Raw genomic sequence first — 17,520 nt, 5'->3', positions numbered from 1 at the left:
GGAATGACCTTGAGATTGTTAGCATGCCACACCCTAATTTTTTTTGGTAGCAATTTCTGAAACTTGTGTTGTGACTTAAGGGCCCATGTCCTAGGCAAAAGGTACTGTACCTTTATTCAGGGCAGCCCTTGCCCCTGTATGATGTTTTTCCAGCTTTTGAATTTCAGTTTTCAGGTTTTTTGTGCTGTGAAAAATGACCTTGTCGGTTTAGCCATTGCTGCATTGCACCATTTTACATACAAGGCAAATTTTTCTTTGAAGAATCTCAGAAGTCTAAACTTTAACTGAGGGCCATACAGAAGCCTGGTGTAGTAGTAAATTATAGTAAATAGGCACAAGAAAAAGTTACATGAATGAAAAAAAGCTTATTTTAAAATATAAACTGGAAAGTGCTTGTTTGTCGGATACCTCTTACCTCAAATTTTATTTGAGCTTGTAGAACTTTGATTCTGTGGAGGTATTTTAGAATATTTTTATACAATTTAACCAGACTTTGTCCTGCTGGTGATGGCATTTTGTATCGTAAAATATACACTGGGGCTGTTAACAAGAGGCACCAAATGATTTGCTTGTTTTGTTAACGTAATTTTTCTCAGGGTATTTTTATTTACTTTTGTCAAGTAATGAGATTGTTTACAGATTTTTAGAAACTTAACCTTGATGTGGGAAAAGTATGAAAAACTGAAAATGTTTGTTTGCTGGGAATGCAGAAGTACAATTACCAGATCACTCATTTTGTATTTAATAGGTCGGCTCTTGCAAAAATTGGGAATTAAACTATATGCATTTTTGGGTTTTAGTTTGTAAATACGACTGAGTTATGCATTTTGTTAATTTCAGTTGAATCTTGGCCTGTTTCTTTTTCTCTGGTGTTGTCTTCCTGCATTTTTAACCGACATTAATAAAAAAGAACTCTGAACTGTCTCTTGTATCACATGTGCTCTGTGTGATGTTCAGGTGTTTGAATAGTATTCTTGATGTCCAGTATTTAACCTTCCTTAAGCACACGAGCCTGAAATACTGTGGCAATATATATATTCTCAAATAACTGTAACATTCTAGTATAAACTTGGATGGTGTTCTAGGTGTATTAAAAATGCAGTCAAATTTTGAATTCTAAAATAAATATGGGTAAGATTATTTAATTTGAAATTATTAATAACTAAATTAGCCTCAGGGATTGTTGAAGCACATAAACAGAGCTTTTCTAATAATGCAGTTTTAAAACATCAGATTTTCATACTGTGCTTTCTTTACTGTAAATGCACACAAAATACTATGTAAAAAATCACCATTTATAAAAATTCTTTTTCAGATTCTTTAAATTGTTAAGCTTTTTTGAAGTGGAGATTATCAACAAGAGCAGCAATAGACATAATTTATTGAGGAAATTGAAAATATTTTTCCAGTGTTGAAAAGGAATAGGAGCTAAAATCTGAGCCATGTAGCAGGAGTCCCACGGGGGTTTTGTCCTTAGGGGTATGAGATTTGCATAGTGTCTCGTGTGCTTTTGGGGTTTTCATTGAAAGGTTATTTATCGTAATTGATCCATTTCCATTTAACACCTGTTGTGTGAGGTTACCCTTCTTCCCGTTCACATATTTTTTTTCTCTAAATAAACCTGCTGTGTGTGACAACAACACACCTGAAGTGTGGGAACAGTTGAGCACAGGATATTTGCAAGTGAGCCCTGTTGAGCTTATTTGTGAGGTGTGAGTCAGCTCAATGTCATAAAATGGGCTTTACTTCCTGAGGTTGACCTGAAGTAGGGGAAATGATTTCTAGGAAGTAAAGCCACCACTTTGCTGTATTGTAACCCCAAAATGCACCGGTGTCTGCACTTCACATGCTGCTGAGACCAGCTTGGCATCCGTGGAAGTACCTGAACATGGAAGTTGCCCAGTCCTGGTGGGAACCCTGGGTGGTGGAGGAGGTGGATATGGCTGGTGCCATTCACCTGGGCTGGAGAAGGGCGTTAGAGTGGAAGAAAATACGGTTCTTGCACAACACTGTAGTGGCCCCAGGAATTGACTCCTTCTTTTCCAGTTCTAAGGAAATACAAAGGCCTGTGTGAAATAAACAAAAATGCCTGAGAATTGTCCCAAAGCAGATGATTTACTCTTGGGGAGAGAGATGGTGTTAACTCTTTACAGTTTGTAAGCTGAGGGTTGTACTCCGGCCTTTCCAGATGCCCAGCAACACCTGTCCTTTGTGCTTTGACAGTAGATTGAACTTGGAGCTGAGTGATTCCATGCAACTTTGCCCAGGGTAAAAGTTGCTCTGGGTCTGCTGCAGTTCCTGCTGACCCCACCTGTGTGCCTGGGATTTGCATAAGTAATTGAACACAATCTGCTGTACTTTCTAGCATCTTCTGTGCTGCCTGTCTGAAAGGCAGGTGGTGTGGAGGTACATCATCACGGGAAGTGCCGAGGCCGAGGCAGGCTGGGGGGCCCCCCTGTAGCCCAGGAGTGAGTTTTGCAGGGATAGCAAGTAACAGGCGTGGGATACGTAGTTTTCCTTTCCCTTGGCCTGTATCTGTTGCAGTTGCTCTCCCACCTCAGAAACACGCGGCGGTGGAAGGGTTTGAGCTGCACACCCTGCAAGGCTGGGCCAGCCCTTGTGTCTGTATCCAGCTCTGGGCTTCTCTAGCATTAAAACATCTTTTTTGAGGGGAAAACTAGGCTGCGATGGCTTAGCTCCCAGGCCGTTTTCTGTGCAGAGCTGGAGCTCCGAGGGCTGAAATGGCGTGTTTTTGCTCAGCAGCCACCTCCCAGCGCAGGGCTTTGCGCAGCACAACACCCTCGCCTGACGTGGCAGCCATTTTATGGAGATGTCGGTGCACACAAACCAGCGTTTGGCGGAGGGGGGGAACAGGAGGGAAACGGTCGCGTTAAGCGCAAACTGCCCCCGGCGTGTGGCGCTGGGAGCAGGGCCCAGCCCGTTGTCGCTGGGGCAGCGGCGGGGCCGGCTCGGGCGGGCGGCGGCGGCCGGCGCTGTCACAAAATGGCTGTTCTTTGTGCCGCGCTGCTCGGGCGCCGCGGGAAGCGGCCGCGGGGTTCAAAGGCCGCCCTGCGCCGGCCGCGCCGCCATTGGCTGCGCGCGCCGCGCGGGCCCCCGGGAGCAGCGCGCCGGGAGCGGGCGGCGGCCGCGGCCTCCCCCCGCTTCCGCCGGGCGTGGGCTCGCACCGCTTTCCTTCCAGGGGCTTCTCGTTTCAACACTGAGAGCTATTTCGAGCAGTCACTTGAAAAGAAGCACGGCTATTTTTTGCTGCGGATTCTTTCTTTTCTTCTTTTCTCTTTTTTTTAAACTTCAAAAGGAATTGTAGAATGCCATAGTATTCCCGGAACGTCTGGTGTTTTTTTTGGTTTTTTTTTTCGTTATCCTTAAATCACCAAAATTCACTCTTTGCTTTCAGTGTGCATTTTGCAACTGCTTTTCTCTCAGCTGAGTAGAAACATTGAACGCATTTGTTAAAATGCCTCAGACTGTGGGTTTCAAGTTTTTATCCGGGTGCCGAGTTATTTTTTAGCTATTGTGGCCATGTGCATGTGCCGAAGCTTTCAGTTTCATTTGCACCGCCACATTCTTCAACAAGGATATTTTTTCTCCCTCTCTTTTTAAGCTTTAACCCTTTGTGAAACTGTCCAGAGCCTTTTTTGAAAAGGAAAAATGCTTGATCAGTGCGGGACACAAAAGGAATAATGTGCAAGGGATTCTTATGAATTGAGAGATGTAATCTGTGTGCAGCACAAAGGACATTGTTCTTGTTTTGCTTTGTTACTTCTGTTTCACATTACCCTCGTGAAGGAAGTGTCTCATCTAATTACGCATGCACAATCCTGAGGCTTTCAACTCCTCTGTTCCCTGTTTTGTGTTTGCTGCCAGAGATGGATACAGTATATACAGTGCTATAAAAAGAGCTCACCAACTGCAAGAAGCTGCATTTTGCTGTAATTCATTGTCTTCTGGATTGTTATTTTTTTTTTTAGTTAAATATCTTAAGCTAATTAATCAAATTTTATAGATTCTCTAAAATGCGTGACTTTTGCTGAATAAAAATTGGAAAATGGGAATAAAGAGCTCACCTGGGTAATTCTGTAACCCAGTTTCTGTGGCACAGCCTGTGCTGGGCTGGGGCGTTGCCGTGGCTGAGTGCACGTGTGTGCAGGCATGTTCCCAGCTCCATGGGTGCCTCCAGCCAAGGGAAGGTGACGTGGCTCAGATGGCAGATTGGAGCCTGTTCCCCTTTCTGTGCGTTGATGTTTCACCTGCCTCGCTCACAGGCAACAGTTGCCCTTATCTGCACCTTCCCCCGCTTCCTCCAGCGCTGGAGCTGAGCTGTGGCTCGGTGGGGGCATTTCTGAGAACGCGGATCCCGGCTGTTACTCGGGAGCAGCGCTGGGGCTGCCATAACCACATTTCTGTGTTCAAACAAACACTGCCACTGGCAGCTTTGACTGGGCTCGGAAGGAGGGCCAGGACGGCCCCGATGTTTCATTTCAATCTCTCTAACTTGCTATAGGGATAAACCAATTCCTGTCTTTGTTTTCGTGTTTCACCCCTCAGAAAGTTGCTCATAGCATTAGCAGGTTACTGAGCTGCCAGACTTGTCTCTGAGGAATTTTTATACTGGGACATCTCTTAATTCAGGTTTATCAGCGCTGGTGTTGAGGAGCAGGTGAGGGTACCCGTAGCAGGTGCAGGTGAAGTACCTGAGACAGCAAGCAGGAGTCTAAGGACTGAACAGAAGCTTCCGATGCCATGGACTGTCTGCTTTTGAACTGGAGACAGCCCAAGTAAACCTGCTTTGGGTAGGTTTGGCATTGCACCTCCTGATACATAACCTGGAGGTGTTTGTATTCACTGTATCTTGTTTCAGGTTGCACACGACGGTCCCAGCAGGAATTGCAATGTTAAATTAGGCTGCTAAATTCTGGAGATGGAAAAGGCTTCTAAATCTCTTCTTGCCCCTAGCTGAAATCCAGCTGAGGAAGGAGCTGATAACGGCTGGAGAAAGCTTCTGTTCTGCTTTATCTCTCCTCTCCTTCAAGGAAAATAAATACAAACAGCACAGCACTGGGGGAGGGGATGGCCTGGATTACCATAATTAGATAGAAGCAGCCTTCCAGCAAAGGATGTGCTGTTCTACTGACATGGTGTCTTACATCAGTCTTTCTGGTGTGCTTTTATTAAAAGACATGTGCTGAAATGCCATGTGAAGATGCTCTTTCAGTAGGTGCTGGTGTGCATGCAAAACCCACCTTCACATCCTGTAGAGGAGACTTGAAATTAAAGAAAAAAAGCCCAGAGGAAAAGTTTACCCCTAGTGACTTGCAGTGAAGCTTTTGTAAGTCTGTCACACTGTTAATGCCTCATTTTCTTAGAGCAGGGAGTATCTTTTGGATATAATGAGACAAATGTTGCTGATTCTTTCCAAATGTGCAGCAGCTCATTTTACATTACAGCTTGTGTAGCACTGCTGCTAAATTATAATTTTCAATCTTGACCTTCCTTTATTCGTGGGCTGAGATAACCTACTCTGTACTTTTTTAACCTTGACTAATAAGGGTTAAAAATTAAAAATTTTTAACAGTGATCTCAGATTCCTTTCTGGTATTGTGCTGGAAGTGCTGGCAAGGCGTTTGATCTTGGCAGGGCTCAGTTCAGTGTGTCTGCCAAGCTCCACAGACTGGATGGGATGCTTAACACTTCACTGCTCACCAGCCTTTACCCCAGCTATGAACAAAAGTGTTGCAATGTCAAGAATCCACTGACTCCAGAACACCCGACTCCTTAGGAAAAAGCCGTGTTGCAACTGTTTATGTCTCTTGCAAGTGTTATTGTTAGGTATAGATGACTTAATAGAATTGCTAATACGTTAATTATAGGAGTCGTTTGCATCTCTCTTTGGGGAGGAATCTGTGTACTTCACTGCAGAGTTGTCACGAGTTGAGATTTGAATGCCATGCGTTGTCTATAAAACTTTAGGCTTAAATCTCTTGGTTAAAACCAGCTTTTAAGAGTCACTTGGAGTAATCCCCTCAGGCCAGATCAGGCTCCATTTTTCTGAAGTGCAGGTCACTTGGAACCATAAAGGAATTTCTGCACCATCATGTTCCTGTTAATGGGTTTTGGATCCTAAATTTCCATATACACTCCGTGTCTTTAATCTGAGAGGTTTTAAAGGAAGTTTACAAATGTTAAGGGAGAAAAAAAACACCCACTTTTTCTGTACTAATCGTGTGTGCACATCCAGCCCCCCTCATGCACCCACATGTCCTTGGCCAGTGGGATGCACCTGTGTGCCTGGGCGGGACGTGGCGCAGGGACAGCCCTGCCCGCTGTCTGAGGAAGGTGTGCACCCCCGGGCTCCTGCTCCTCTCCTCGGCTGGGCGTGAGGAGGAGCTGGGAGCTGCCGGGAGCCCGCCGGGGTCCGCCCGCTGATGTGGGATGGGGAGCCCGGAAATGCTTGGGAAATGCTTGGCTGCCTCCCGGGGAGGGAGAGATGGGCCCTTTCAAACCCTGAGAACTGCAATTGTTCTCCTCTTTCTGTGCAGAGAAAGGGAAGGATACTGCCTTGGAGATTATCAATGGTGCTCCTTAATCAACCCGACAGGTTTTGACTCCTTTTGTCCCTCTGCTGTTGTTTTTTTTTCTTTTTTTTTTTCTTTTTTTTTTCCCACTAAACTTCACAAGCATTTTCAGTCTCTGGCCTAAAGATCAGAGAGAGTCAGCTCTCCCCATCATGAATGAATTGCTCTTTTTGCTTGCTTATGCAAACACAACATAGTGTCTTCCTAGTGGAGAAAAAGCCCCACCAGCTTTTGGAAAGTCTGTATCATTCAGGACAGCCCAATGTGCTTTGCTGAGCTGCAGCAGAGCAGTGAGGGATATATTTAGCTCTGCCTTTGGCATTTGGGAGTCCTGTGCTGGGTTAAGTAGCAGTGGCCAGAATAGGCTGGAAAGCCTCACAGCCTAGTTGAGATGGATATTTTGGATAGATCTTGGGTGCATAATTGCTCAGCTGGTACAGCAGCACCATGGCCCAGCTGAGCCTAGTGCTGTGTAAATGTAATTTACATCTACACGACCCAACCCTGCAAGCCAAGTTTGCAGGCACAGGTGGGAGAAGTGTGGATTTTCCATGAGAACTTCTCACATGCCTGTTTAAGGGGAAAAAGAAAAAGTTGCTGATCATAAAATGAGGTTAGGGAAATATTTTTATGTTGCTTTGAAGAACTTGTTGGTCATCTTGAAGGGCCAGCCCTATCACCGTGGGAGTTTGTTGTGCCCCTTTAAAGCTGGCCTGGATTTGGACAAATCATATTTTGAGTATTCAGAGTTGTTTTGAGACTCACTCCTAAATAGCATGAGAAGCCTGGTTGTGTTTAGGATATTTAGGATATTAAGTTCCTGCTCGGAGATCAATATCTAAGAGGACCATGCATAGGTTGGAGAGTAGAGGAGCAGGAGTATTTTTCTTCTTTCCCTTCCTCCCGTTTCTACTTTTCCCTGCAGGAAATAAACTGGGAAAAGCTCTTTCACCAAATGACCCTTCTCAAGGCTTCTCACTCAGAAAATCTTTGCCTTGGGAGACAAGCAAGCACCAATCACTTTTTAGTAGACTTTCAGACTCAAATCAAGGGAACTGAAAAAGTTAGGAATGAATTTATTTATGTTCAGTGTCACAATCTGTCCTTTGCTTGGCTGTCCTGCACACTCCATGTGCTGTGTCTGTATGGCCTTGTCTATGATTACTGTGGTATTTGCTCAGTCCTCTGTGGTACCTGTATTATCTTCTCTTTATCTAGTGATCTATAACTAGAACTGATCTTGTGTTCCTCTCCCTGGCTTGTTTAGCCTAAAGGTTAAATTTAGTTTAGTGCCTTTTTACAGCTACCCTGTGACTTGAGTGCACATATCAACATTGATAGTGGTTGTTTGTATTTGCAATATATGTAGCCATTTCATATATGTTTATATAGAAACATAGAATGGTTTGGGTTGGAAGGGACCTCAAAGATCATCTCATTCCAACCTCCCTGCCATAGGCAGGGACACCTTCCCCTAGACCAGGATGCTCAGAGCCACATCCAACCTGCCTCAAATGCTTCCAGGGAATGGGGCATTCACAACCTTTCTGGGCAACCTGTTCCAGTGCCGCAGCAAGCTCACAGTAAGGAATTTTTTCTTAATATTTAATCTAAACTTACTTCCTTTCAGTTTGAAGCCATTCCCCTCTGTCCTGTCACTACATGCTCTTGTAAATAGTTTCTCTTCATAATAGGGAACATCCCATTTATAGATCAGATATTCAAAGGAAATGTTTAACAGCAGCCAGTCCTTATCTCAGTCGATGTATTTGCCCTTTCTGTGGTTTGTTTTGTCACCATGCTTGTGTGTCCCACAGTTTGTACCGGTCACTTTAGGAAGACAGACCTGTTTAAATAAAGATGGTGGCCTGCACTGGCTTTGCTGCTCTGTGCTTTGGAGTAAATCTCAGGTTGGTTCTGCTGATGGACGGGAGTGGCTTGGAGCAGCTGGCAGCCTGAGCTGAAGAGCTGTGGTGGCCCAGGAGCTCCTCTCAGGTAGAGTTAGCTCTGCCAGACACCCCTGGTCTGGACCCTGCCATGGTCCTGTCGAGGTCAGTGGGGCTGTGGGGACAGGGCATGGAGTTGGGCTGACCCAGCAGCTCCTCCAACCCTGGGCTGCTCACCCAGCAGCAGGATCTATGAGATTGGAAAAGACCCCTGAGATCATTGAGTCCAAGCTATCGTTGCGTTGTCCACTCTGCAATTCACTGCACTGCCAAGTGCAGTTTATTTCCACTGCTCCTGGTTACTGTAAAGGCTTGGGCTGGGCTTAAGCCAGCAGAGACCTGCTGTTTCTCTGGGCTATCCAGGTGTTATCAGGAAGCCCGGCGGGTCCAGCCAGTGCTGGGAACATGGGCTGCAGGGTGAGGAGGGATGGGAGCAGGGAGGCGCTGTGTCCCAGCCACCTGCCCGGGGCATTTTGGTGTCAGTGAGCCGCTGATGTGCACCTGGGAGTCACTTACCAACAAAACTCATGACGCTGTGGCCAGCAATGCACAGGAGTTAAATATAACGGTTCCTGCTCTCATCCGGCCCCTGATGTTATCCAGCCATGGGATCATCTGCCAAGGTCCTTCTCCAGCCTTTGCGGGGTGGTTTTGCTGGTGCTGAATCCCTGCAGAGCTTGCAAAGCCCAGTGGAATGTTGCTGTTGGGATTCAAACTTGTTTAGATTCAAAACATTCACAACAGTTCTTAAAGCTGGGAGGAGCTTTGCTTGTGGGAGGGTCTTGGGTTATTAATCCTCCTTTATTCCCCTGTCTGAATTCAAGTTCTGTCCCTCAAAAGCCACATTTTAAACACTGAGGCAGAATGGTCCCAGTTAGAGCCATTCCCCAGTCATTTCTTGGTTTCACAAATGCATATTGGGGTCATTTTTTCAGCTGTCTCACACCTTCTGGAAGCACATCTACTGTTTGTTCTCACTGAGAACTTATAAATTGATTTTCTGTTTGCAAAGATGGTCCCCTATAAAATGAAGTCATATGTGAAATATTAAACGCAAAGTCTGGAGGCTTCAGGCACATGGTAATTGCCTTTTAAACTCAGATGCCTCACTGTAAAGAGTCTTATCGCTGCCTTTCAGCTACTTATTTCTTGGAAGGATCATGTCCTTCTTGGTAAGGAATGATAGTTTTGCTCCCCTTCAGGTCAGGAGCAGGCTCTTAATTAAACCAGACTTCCAGCCTAAAGTATTTCTTAGAAACTAGAGGAATGTATTTGACTGAGTCTTTGCAGATCTGAACTTTTTTTTTTTTGAGTTTCTCACTTCAAGGAAATTACCAATGGTCCATCTGTTGCTTTCTTTTGATGTTCATCGGTGTTTTTTTTTTGAGGAGTGTGGTCTGGCTGAATTGTGATTTTTGTGACAATTACTTATAGCTTATTTCTCACTTTTAGTTTAATTGAAAGTAGGTCTTGTTTGGATGCTAAATCAGGGGCATTAAACCTAGACAAATTCCTAAAATAACTTCTGAAAAGAGGACCTAGGTCTCCAGGTATATACAGTGTCAGGCCTGATTTGACATGTAATGTTGCTAATACATTATATTCTGTTGGCAGGTAGAAATGCTTTCCTGATTGTCCCAGTGACAGTTATAAATGATTCTTTTATGAAAATAGGCCTTTCTGATTTTTTTTATCTGATCAACATAGAAAAGAAGACAAACACACATTTTGCCTCAATAACAGATTGTTCATTAAAAAAAAAAGAGTTATTTGCAACAGCCTTCAAAAGGACACAACCCCTTCTCATCTGTGTTTCTTTCCTTAGTAGGGGAAGCAGGTGTGCAGGCAAATACCTGCACATACAGATGCGTCTGTCACCAGAGAAGTCTCGCTCTTTTCAGATGACACAGTTCACAGCCTGAAAAAAAGAATTACAGTGTTCCGACAATGTTGTGGATAAAGCACATGAATTATGGCTCTTGATGTGCAGAGAGCCTGTGTCCCTGTGTCCTTGAAATAAAGCTTAAGGCTTTGAGGAACAAAGAGCTCCAGAGTGGGAGGAGGACACTAATTACTGTTCTGCCTCTAAACAAATACTGTCAGAGCTGTCTGGCCTCAGTCTTGCCTAGGCTGTTAAAATTTCTTCCAGCTATTGCTCAGAAATCCGATTGAAGAAAAAACCGGCCTCCTCTTCCGTGCGTCCCTGTGGGACACGGGACACCAACATGCCTCAAGCAGAGCCTGACGTTGCCACTTACTGTTGTGACAGCAGAGGTGTGGATGCCTCCAGATCCCATTCCTTTGTGGAGGCCCAGTGGGATGGTGTCCTGCTGAGCCCTGCCCGTGGACACCTTCTGTCCCCAGAGCTGCTGGAGTGCCATTCCCAGGAGCAGTGTGGCACCGCCACAGGTCATGGCTGTGGCAATGGACGGCTGTGGTGGACAAGGGGGGACTTGTGGAGCCTGCAGAACAAGGGGTGCAGTGGGACACTGTGCGTGGGGCTGCGCCTTTGGTTCTCGTGGATAACCTCCATCCATGGACAGGGACAGGCAGCAGGGACTGGGCAGCCTGGGATGGCCATGGTTCTACGTGAATTTGCAGCCCGGCTTGCAGGACGCAATGTGATATCCCTGTTCCCTCAAACCCAGGCTGGGACGGTGAAACAGCAGCCACGGGTGATGGCTGCCCCCGCTCCTTGCTGAAGGGGCTCCTCCCTTAGGCTCGGAGGGCCGCGCTCCCCACGGTTCCCCTTCCCCGGGGCAGTGCCGGGGCTCCATCCCGGGGCTCCATCCCAGGGCTCCATCCCAGGGCTCCATCCCGGGGCTCCATCCCGGGGATCCATCCCAGGGATCGGGCACAGCCCCGCTCTCGCAAGATGGCGGCGGAGGGGCGGCCGCGAAATGGCGGCGGCGGCGCCTGAGGGCGCGCGGGTGCTGCCCCCTGCCCGCTTCCCGGCCCACAGCCACGGATCCAGGGATTTGTGCCGGCCGGAGCTCCCTCCGGGCATCCCCCATGGTAACCCCTGCGGAGTCGGATGTAAATGTGCATGTGCACATGCTTTCTCTGCGTTGGTTTTTTTTTTTTTCCCTTTGTATTATTTCTCCCTTGAATCGTGAAATCTGAGCAAAGCCCCTCATGTACCTTGTCACTTTTGTACAAAAGTTAAAAAAAAAAAAAAAATAAAAATTCTGTTTAATCTCTCTGCAAGGTTTTCCTGACTCTTCTTTCATAGTGTTCTACCTAAGTGAATTGTTAAATATCACAAACACATCTGCCAGTGGAAAGCTGACTTTGTTCCAAAAGTTTGCGGCATCGTCCTTGTCTTTTTGTTTGTGGCAGTGGGGTTTGAATGCTGCCTTGCCAGTGCACGTGTTGTAACGTGTACTGAGACTTCAGTTTGCTTTTTTGGCTCTTAAAATAAAAAAATATCTATGTTGGTAGTGATTGGGCAAAGGTATTTTAATATGTTGGCCACCTAAAATAGTTTGGCCTCTCATTGTTTTGTTGAGGAGCTTTTATTTAAGGGGATACACTGGGTGTTAACCCATTTTTATATAAAGATACTAAAACAAATTAAATGGGGGAACTACACCCACTTAGTGTTCTGCTCTCCCATTGCTGGCTTGAAAAATGCAGTCTGCACAGCACTGGTGTAATCCTTTAAAGAGGAGCTGCCCCCGCCACAAGCCCATATAAGCTTCTTTCTTCTGCCCTGTTGCTGAATTAATCCTTTTTGCAAAAATCGTTATATTTAACATCATTCATGGTGTTATGGGTATAGCGCTTTTGATAGTGGCCTCTTGCAGAAAGCAGATATCAGATTTATTTTGAACCACTGGCCACACTAGGATGCAGTGGAGAGCCGTGCTGGAACAACTGCTCATCTTTAATGTAGCAGGACGGTCCCCGGATGCTGCAGCTCCCACCGTGCCTTACTCTGCCTCACTCCGAGACACACAGATCTCCCAGCAGAGCCTGTGCTGCTGGAACTGCTGATGCTTCTCCTCACCTACCACCACTGCTTTTGTTCTGGTGATGAGCAGGACATCCCGGGCAGGGATTTTTGGGGCTGCACTCTCACCAGTGTTCACTGCCAGTCCTGGTAAGGAATTGCCTCTGCTGCAGAATGCCATTGTGGGGTGTCTGGGCCTGCGGGGTCCACACTTGCATTCAGGCTTTTCCAAACCTGTTGTTGTGGCTCGGATGTGTCTCAGGTTTGCTCCCTGCATATTTCACAGCTGTGTCAGTGCAGTTAAAATGTAACCTCTTCTTTCTCTACCATTAGTCACTCGGCATCCGAAGAAGCCTCTGGCTCTGACTCTGCAAGCCAGTCTGAAAGTGAGCAGGGCAGCGAGTCAAACAGCAGCTCCGAGTCCTCTGAGAGTCAGTCTGAATCCGAAAGTGAATCAACGGGTTCCAAATCCCAGCAGACCCCTCCTGAAACCAAAGAAAAACCAGCCTCTAAGAAGGAAAGGATAGCAGATGTTAAAAAGGTATTACCCCTGCTGCTCTGCACGGACACGTTACTCCTGTACCCACCACGGAAGGTCAGACAGCAGGACCTCAGTGAAGATGTGCCCAGCTTCCTGGCCACTTTGCACATGGAACAAACAGCCTCTGACCTCTAGTGTCCCCAGGGGCTGTTTGGTCTGTGTGCTGGAGCCCTGCTGCTGTCACCCTTGAGAGCAGGAGCTGCTGTGTTTGTGGAACAACCACTGGGGCACCAAGTAGATGGTGACAGGGCTGACTGGTGCGAATGAGGGGCAGGTGCCTGTCATCAGCACATGATCCTGTCACTTCATCCTCTCTCTCTGTCTTTCCACTCTATCCTGTCTCTCCTCAGAAGCAGTAAAGCCTCCCCATATGATACTCAGGAAGAGGGTTTGAAGTTTGTCTAGGATTTGAAGTCTGAACCACTTTGGTTTTTTTTACATCACTCTTCCTCTCAAAAAAAGCATAGGGAAAAAAAAACCTTCCATTATTTATTAAGTCCAGACCAGGACAGTGCTTCTTTGTTGTGGCTATTTTTTTTCCTGCACCTTCCCAGCTCCTCCCTAGCAATACCCCTCAGATAGTCAGGTTTTACCTCCACTTGCTGTCCAGCAGGAAAGGGATTGTGGGTGTTACTGCTCATGGTATCCCTCTGCACACCCCAGGGCAGAAGCTGCACCTCAGGTACCTGCTTTACCTGAGGGATGGAGGCACCTGATGAACACAGGGCAGTGTGAGGTGAGAAAGGGGAGCCCAAATACCATTTGGAGACAGGAACTCAGTGAACTGAGTTCACTTGGAAGGAGAAAATTCTGGTTTGGTCAGCTTGTTTGTTTGTGGTGTGTAACCGTCCTGTTGTTCTTAGCCATGGGTTGCACTGGGCACAGCTTGCTCCTGAGAGTGAGTTTTATGGAAAAGGTGCTATGTGTGTAAAAGATAAGGAGGAAGGACAGTGCTTCCAGCCTGTGCTTCCCACAGACCTGCCAGGGAGAAGTGAAGGGTTTTGTTACCACCTTCTGCCTCACACAAAGCTCAGGCTGCTGGCTTAGGTAGTGGTTAAATCCTCCAGTGCTCGGACTGGCAAGGGAGGATGAGTTTATAAGGCAGTTGTGGTAACACCATATTAAAATCTGTGGGTTACTGTTGATAAGTGGGCACCAAAGGAAATCTTCTCTCCCTCTGAAGGATTCGAAGAGCATGTCCCTAACAATAAATGTTAACATTATCCTATGAGGAAGAGCATATACACACGGTGATAATTAGCACGGGTGAAACATGAAAAGGTCAGGACACCCTCTAATAAGAAAGCCTCTCCCTTCCTTAATTTCTCTGTTAATGGGTGTCTTCCTTAGCTAAGTCTAACCTAAGCATGTTGATACCTCTTCCCCTTGAATAACTAATGCAATTAATGATTATATTATTGTTTATTTGGTATTTGTCTAGATACACCCATGAAGATGAGGTTAATCTGTGTTAGGTGCTATTAAAATTTATCATGGAAGTTGCTCCCACATTCAAAACCCATGCCATTTAATAGATAAAAAGACAAGTTCTTCAAATGGTTTGGGGAGCATTAAATTTGAGGGTTTATTCTTTCATGAGAATGTATGTCAGTACTTGCATACCCAGTAGATACACACTGTCACAGTCTGTCCCTTTTCCCATTACTCCTTTAACAGAGGCAGGAAAATTCCTGCAGCCACGTATCCATCACGCCCTCAATCCCATCACTGCTTCATCTGGCAGCATAGTTTGATTTCCTTTTTCTGCCAATAGCTTGCAGAGATATTAGAGGATTGGAGGGAGAGAGAATCAGAAGGAAATGAATAGATGTAGAGAACTAAGAGCTCTGCTGAGGGAGAGAGGAATTGCTGGTGTAGGAATTTGAGGGGCATGGTGGTGGTTTGTGTCTGCCCTGTAACTCTTTTGTCCTGTGTCACCAACACAGCTCTGCATTCATCCCCCTCAGGACATCCATTTTTGTGTCCTCTTCTCCTGCCCATTCACAAGAACAATTGCATGCTTATACACAGTGTGTTGAACTGGAGAGGGCCTCCTTTTACAGCAAAGAGCACAACCATTGCCAGCAGTCACCTCTGCACATCCATGTGTCCTGTGCTGCCAAACCACATTCCCATCAGTGCATTTGGGAGAGGAGCCAGCGGCCAGTGCCTTGCCTTGCCAAATGACAGGGTATCTTGCTGCATTTGCCATCCAGACTGGGCCACAGAATTCACCTTTGAAGCTGCAGCTGGCCATGTCTCCAAGCAGCTGGTGGGGCTTTCCACCAGGAAAGGAATTATGCTGGAAGCTGTTAGTGACAGAGAAGTGCCCCGTTGGGTTGGTAGGTCTGCTCATTCCATGTCAAAAATGTTGCCTCCATTAGTTTGGCATCAGTGCAGCAGAGGGCTGGTTACCTCAACACTTTGTCCTTCAGCCTGAGAAAGCTGGAGAGTGATTTGTGCCTCAGTGGAAAGATGGACCACTGTAAAGATAACACTGAGATAAACACATGCTGCTTTAGAGAAGTGTCAAATATCCCAAAATAATAATAATCTTTTTTCAGCCAGTTTTTTAAACTGTCCAACTACTGGTTGCTAATTCTCTAATGGTTTTTGGTTGATTTTTTTTAGGCCACCATCAAACTTCTCTAAAATGTCAAAAATAATTGGGGTGAAGCAGGCCTTCTGATGGTCTGTTTATTTTGCAGATGTGGGAAGAATATCCTGATGTTTATGGGGTTAGGAGGTCAAACCGAAGCAGACAAGAACCGTCACGATTTAATATAAAAGATGAGGTAAGGATAAAAAAAAAAAGGATGAGGGATTACCAAACATATAAAACCAACCAATCCCAAAGAGGAAAGGGAGGTCTCAACTGCATTGCCTTGTAAACACTTAAGTTCCAGTTTGGTGCATGGATGTTGGAGCTCACAGTTGAGGTCCCAATCCTGCAGCTGGATCCTTGGCCTGAGACCTCTGGAGTGAGCGGGACACTGCCTGGGCAGAGATCTGCATGCACTGATCTGATTGCTGGAATGGGGCATAATGCAAGTCCTGCTCTGCTGTAGGAACATCCTGGAGAGGAGTCTGTGTAATTAAAAAAACAGAACGAGACCAAAATACAACACAAATCCAACCAGGAATAAAGAAAGATCCCAGAAACACCTCATACATATCAACAAAATAGTAATTTTTGCCCATCCTGGAATGGATCTCACTAATAAATGCATTTGTGTGTGTGCAGCTTTATGACCTATCACTTTTCTTTGGTTGAAGACTGGGGAGTCTTTTATGCTTCAGTTGAAGGTGACAGTGGTCAGAGCCTGGCAGCCAAACCTAATTGTTCCTGTTTCAGAACACTGTTGGATTTTTTTCTGAAGATGTAGAAATTAGGTTCCGCCTTCATTTGCATCTGACAGGTTTTCTACATGGAGCATTTCATCTACAGGTCTTCAGGAAAGTCGAGTAGCTATAGCTCAGGGGAAAGAGAACCAGAGAGAGGCATCTGTGGAGAGCTTGGGGCTTGGGGCTAGGAATCTGAAGATAAGCAGCAGACTTGGAGCAGAGCAGGGGTCCAGTGGTGCTCTCTGACTCAGGCTGTTTGTGCTTTGCCACCAAGATGTGCGTTTGGATGCTCTAGGGGTCACACAGAGGTCTCCAGCTCCTTGCTCTGGTGCGTTATTGCTGAGCCTTGGTGGCACCCCAGTGCCACCAGCTGCCCCCCAGACTCCTGTGCTGGCTGTCCCGCAGAGCAGAGGTCAGGAAGGGGCTCGGGGTGCACCATTGACGTAGCTTTTGTTTTCCTTTTCAAGTTGGCAGAGGCTGGGCTGGCCGGCCGCCCCTCTGTGCGATGGCCCGGCATGCACTGTGCCGGCGACCTCACACCCACCCCAGAGCTCCGCTGCACACCCCCCTGCCCTCTTAGGGGCCCAGGTAAGTCCCTTCTTTTTTTGTTTTACAATATTACGTGGTTTTGCAAATGTTGTTTTCTTTTTCAATATCTTTATTTCCTACTACTTAAGGTAAAATTAAAAATTAAAAATCTGAGATGCAAAAACTTTGCTATACCACAAAATATTGTAAAAAAAAAAAAAAAAAAAAAAAAAAAAGACAAAACACCAAACCCAAAGGTCCTCCAAATGACCCTCACTGCAACTTCTGTGAAACAGCTGAAATTAAAATAATTGGAGCATGCCCTCACCCCTCTCTCCCCAAAGCAACACCGACTGGTTCCCACAGGGCAGCTCCCATCTGCAGCAGAGTCTGGAGCACAGTGCTGGGGCCTTGCAGACAGCAGGAGGAGATGGAAAGTCTTGCTTTTGGAAGACACCAAGAGAGAGGAAATGGCATAGCTCAAGCCTGTGTGGTGCTGAGCTCTCCTTACTGCTGCTGGAGGGGGCAGAAACCCAAGGCACGTCTGAAGATGCTTTTTGCCTTTGCAGGGTTAATCCTGTCTCCAGTGACCTGCACCACTCACTTGCTGCTTGG

At 46.2% G+C, this 17,520-nt stretch overlaps 1 protein-coding gene across 11 annotated transcripts in view; it reads left to right on the top strand.

The window, feature by feature from the left end:
* CHD2 (chromodomain helicase DNA binding protein 2) overlaps nt 1-17,520 on the top strand; it is a 90,989-nt gene that overhangs the window by 36,711 nt on the left and 36,758 nt on the right. For 8 of the 11 annotated variants that reach the window (XM_068203678.1, XM_068203674.1, XM_068203676.1 and 5 more), the window contains 2 exons: nt 12,825-13,032; nt 15,741-15,827. The exons of 1 other annotated variant lie outside the window; for it this stretch is intronic. In XM_068203678.1, coding sequence (XP_068059779.1) covers nt 12,825-13,032; nt 15,741-15,827 — 295 coding nt within the window. Of the gene's footprint in view, nt 1-12,824; nt 13,033-15,740; nt 15,828-16,844; nt 16,966-17,520 lie in introns of those variants that run through there. 2 more of the 11 variants (XM_068203682.1, XM_068203681.1) reach the window with 2 other exon arrangements.

Source organism: Anomalospiza imberbis, chromosome 13 (genome assembly GCF_031753505.1).
Source record: "Anomalospiza imberbis isolate Cuckoo-Finch-1a 21T00152 chromosome 13, ASM3175350v1, whole genome shotgun sequence".
Classification (NCBI taxonomy): domain Eukaryota; kingdom Metazoa; phylum Chordata; class Aves; order Passeriformes; family Viduidae; genus Anomalospiza; species Anomalospiza imberbis.
This window is presented reverse-complemented; position numbering and strand designations above follow the sequence as displayed.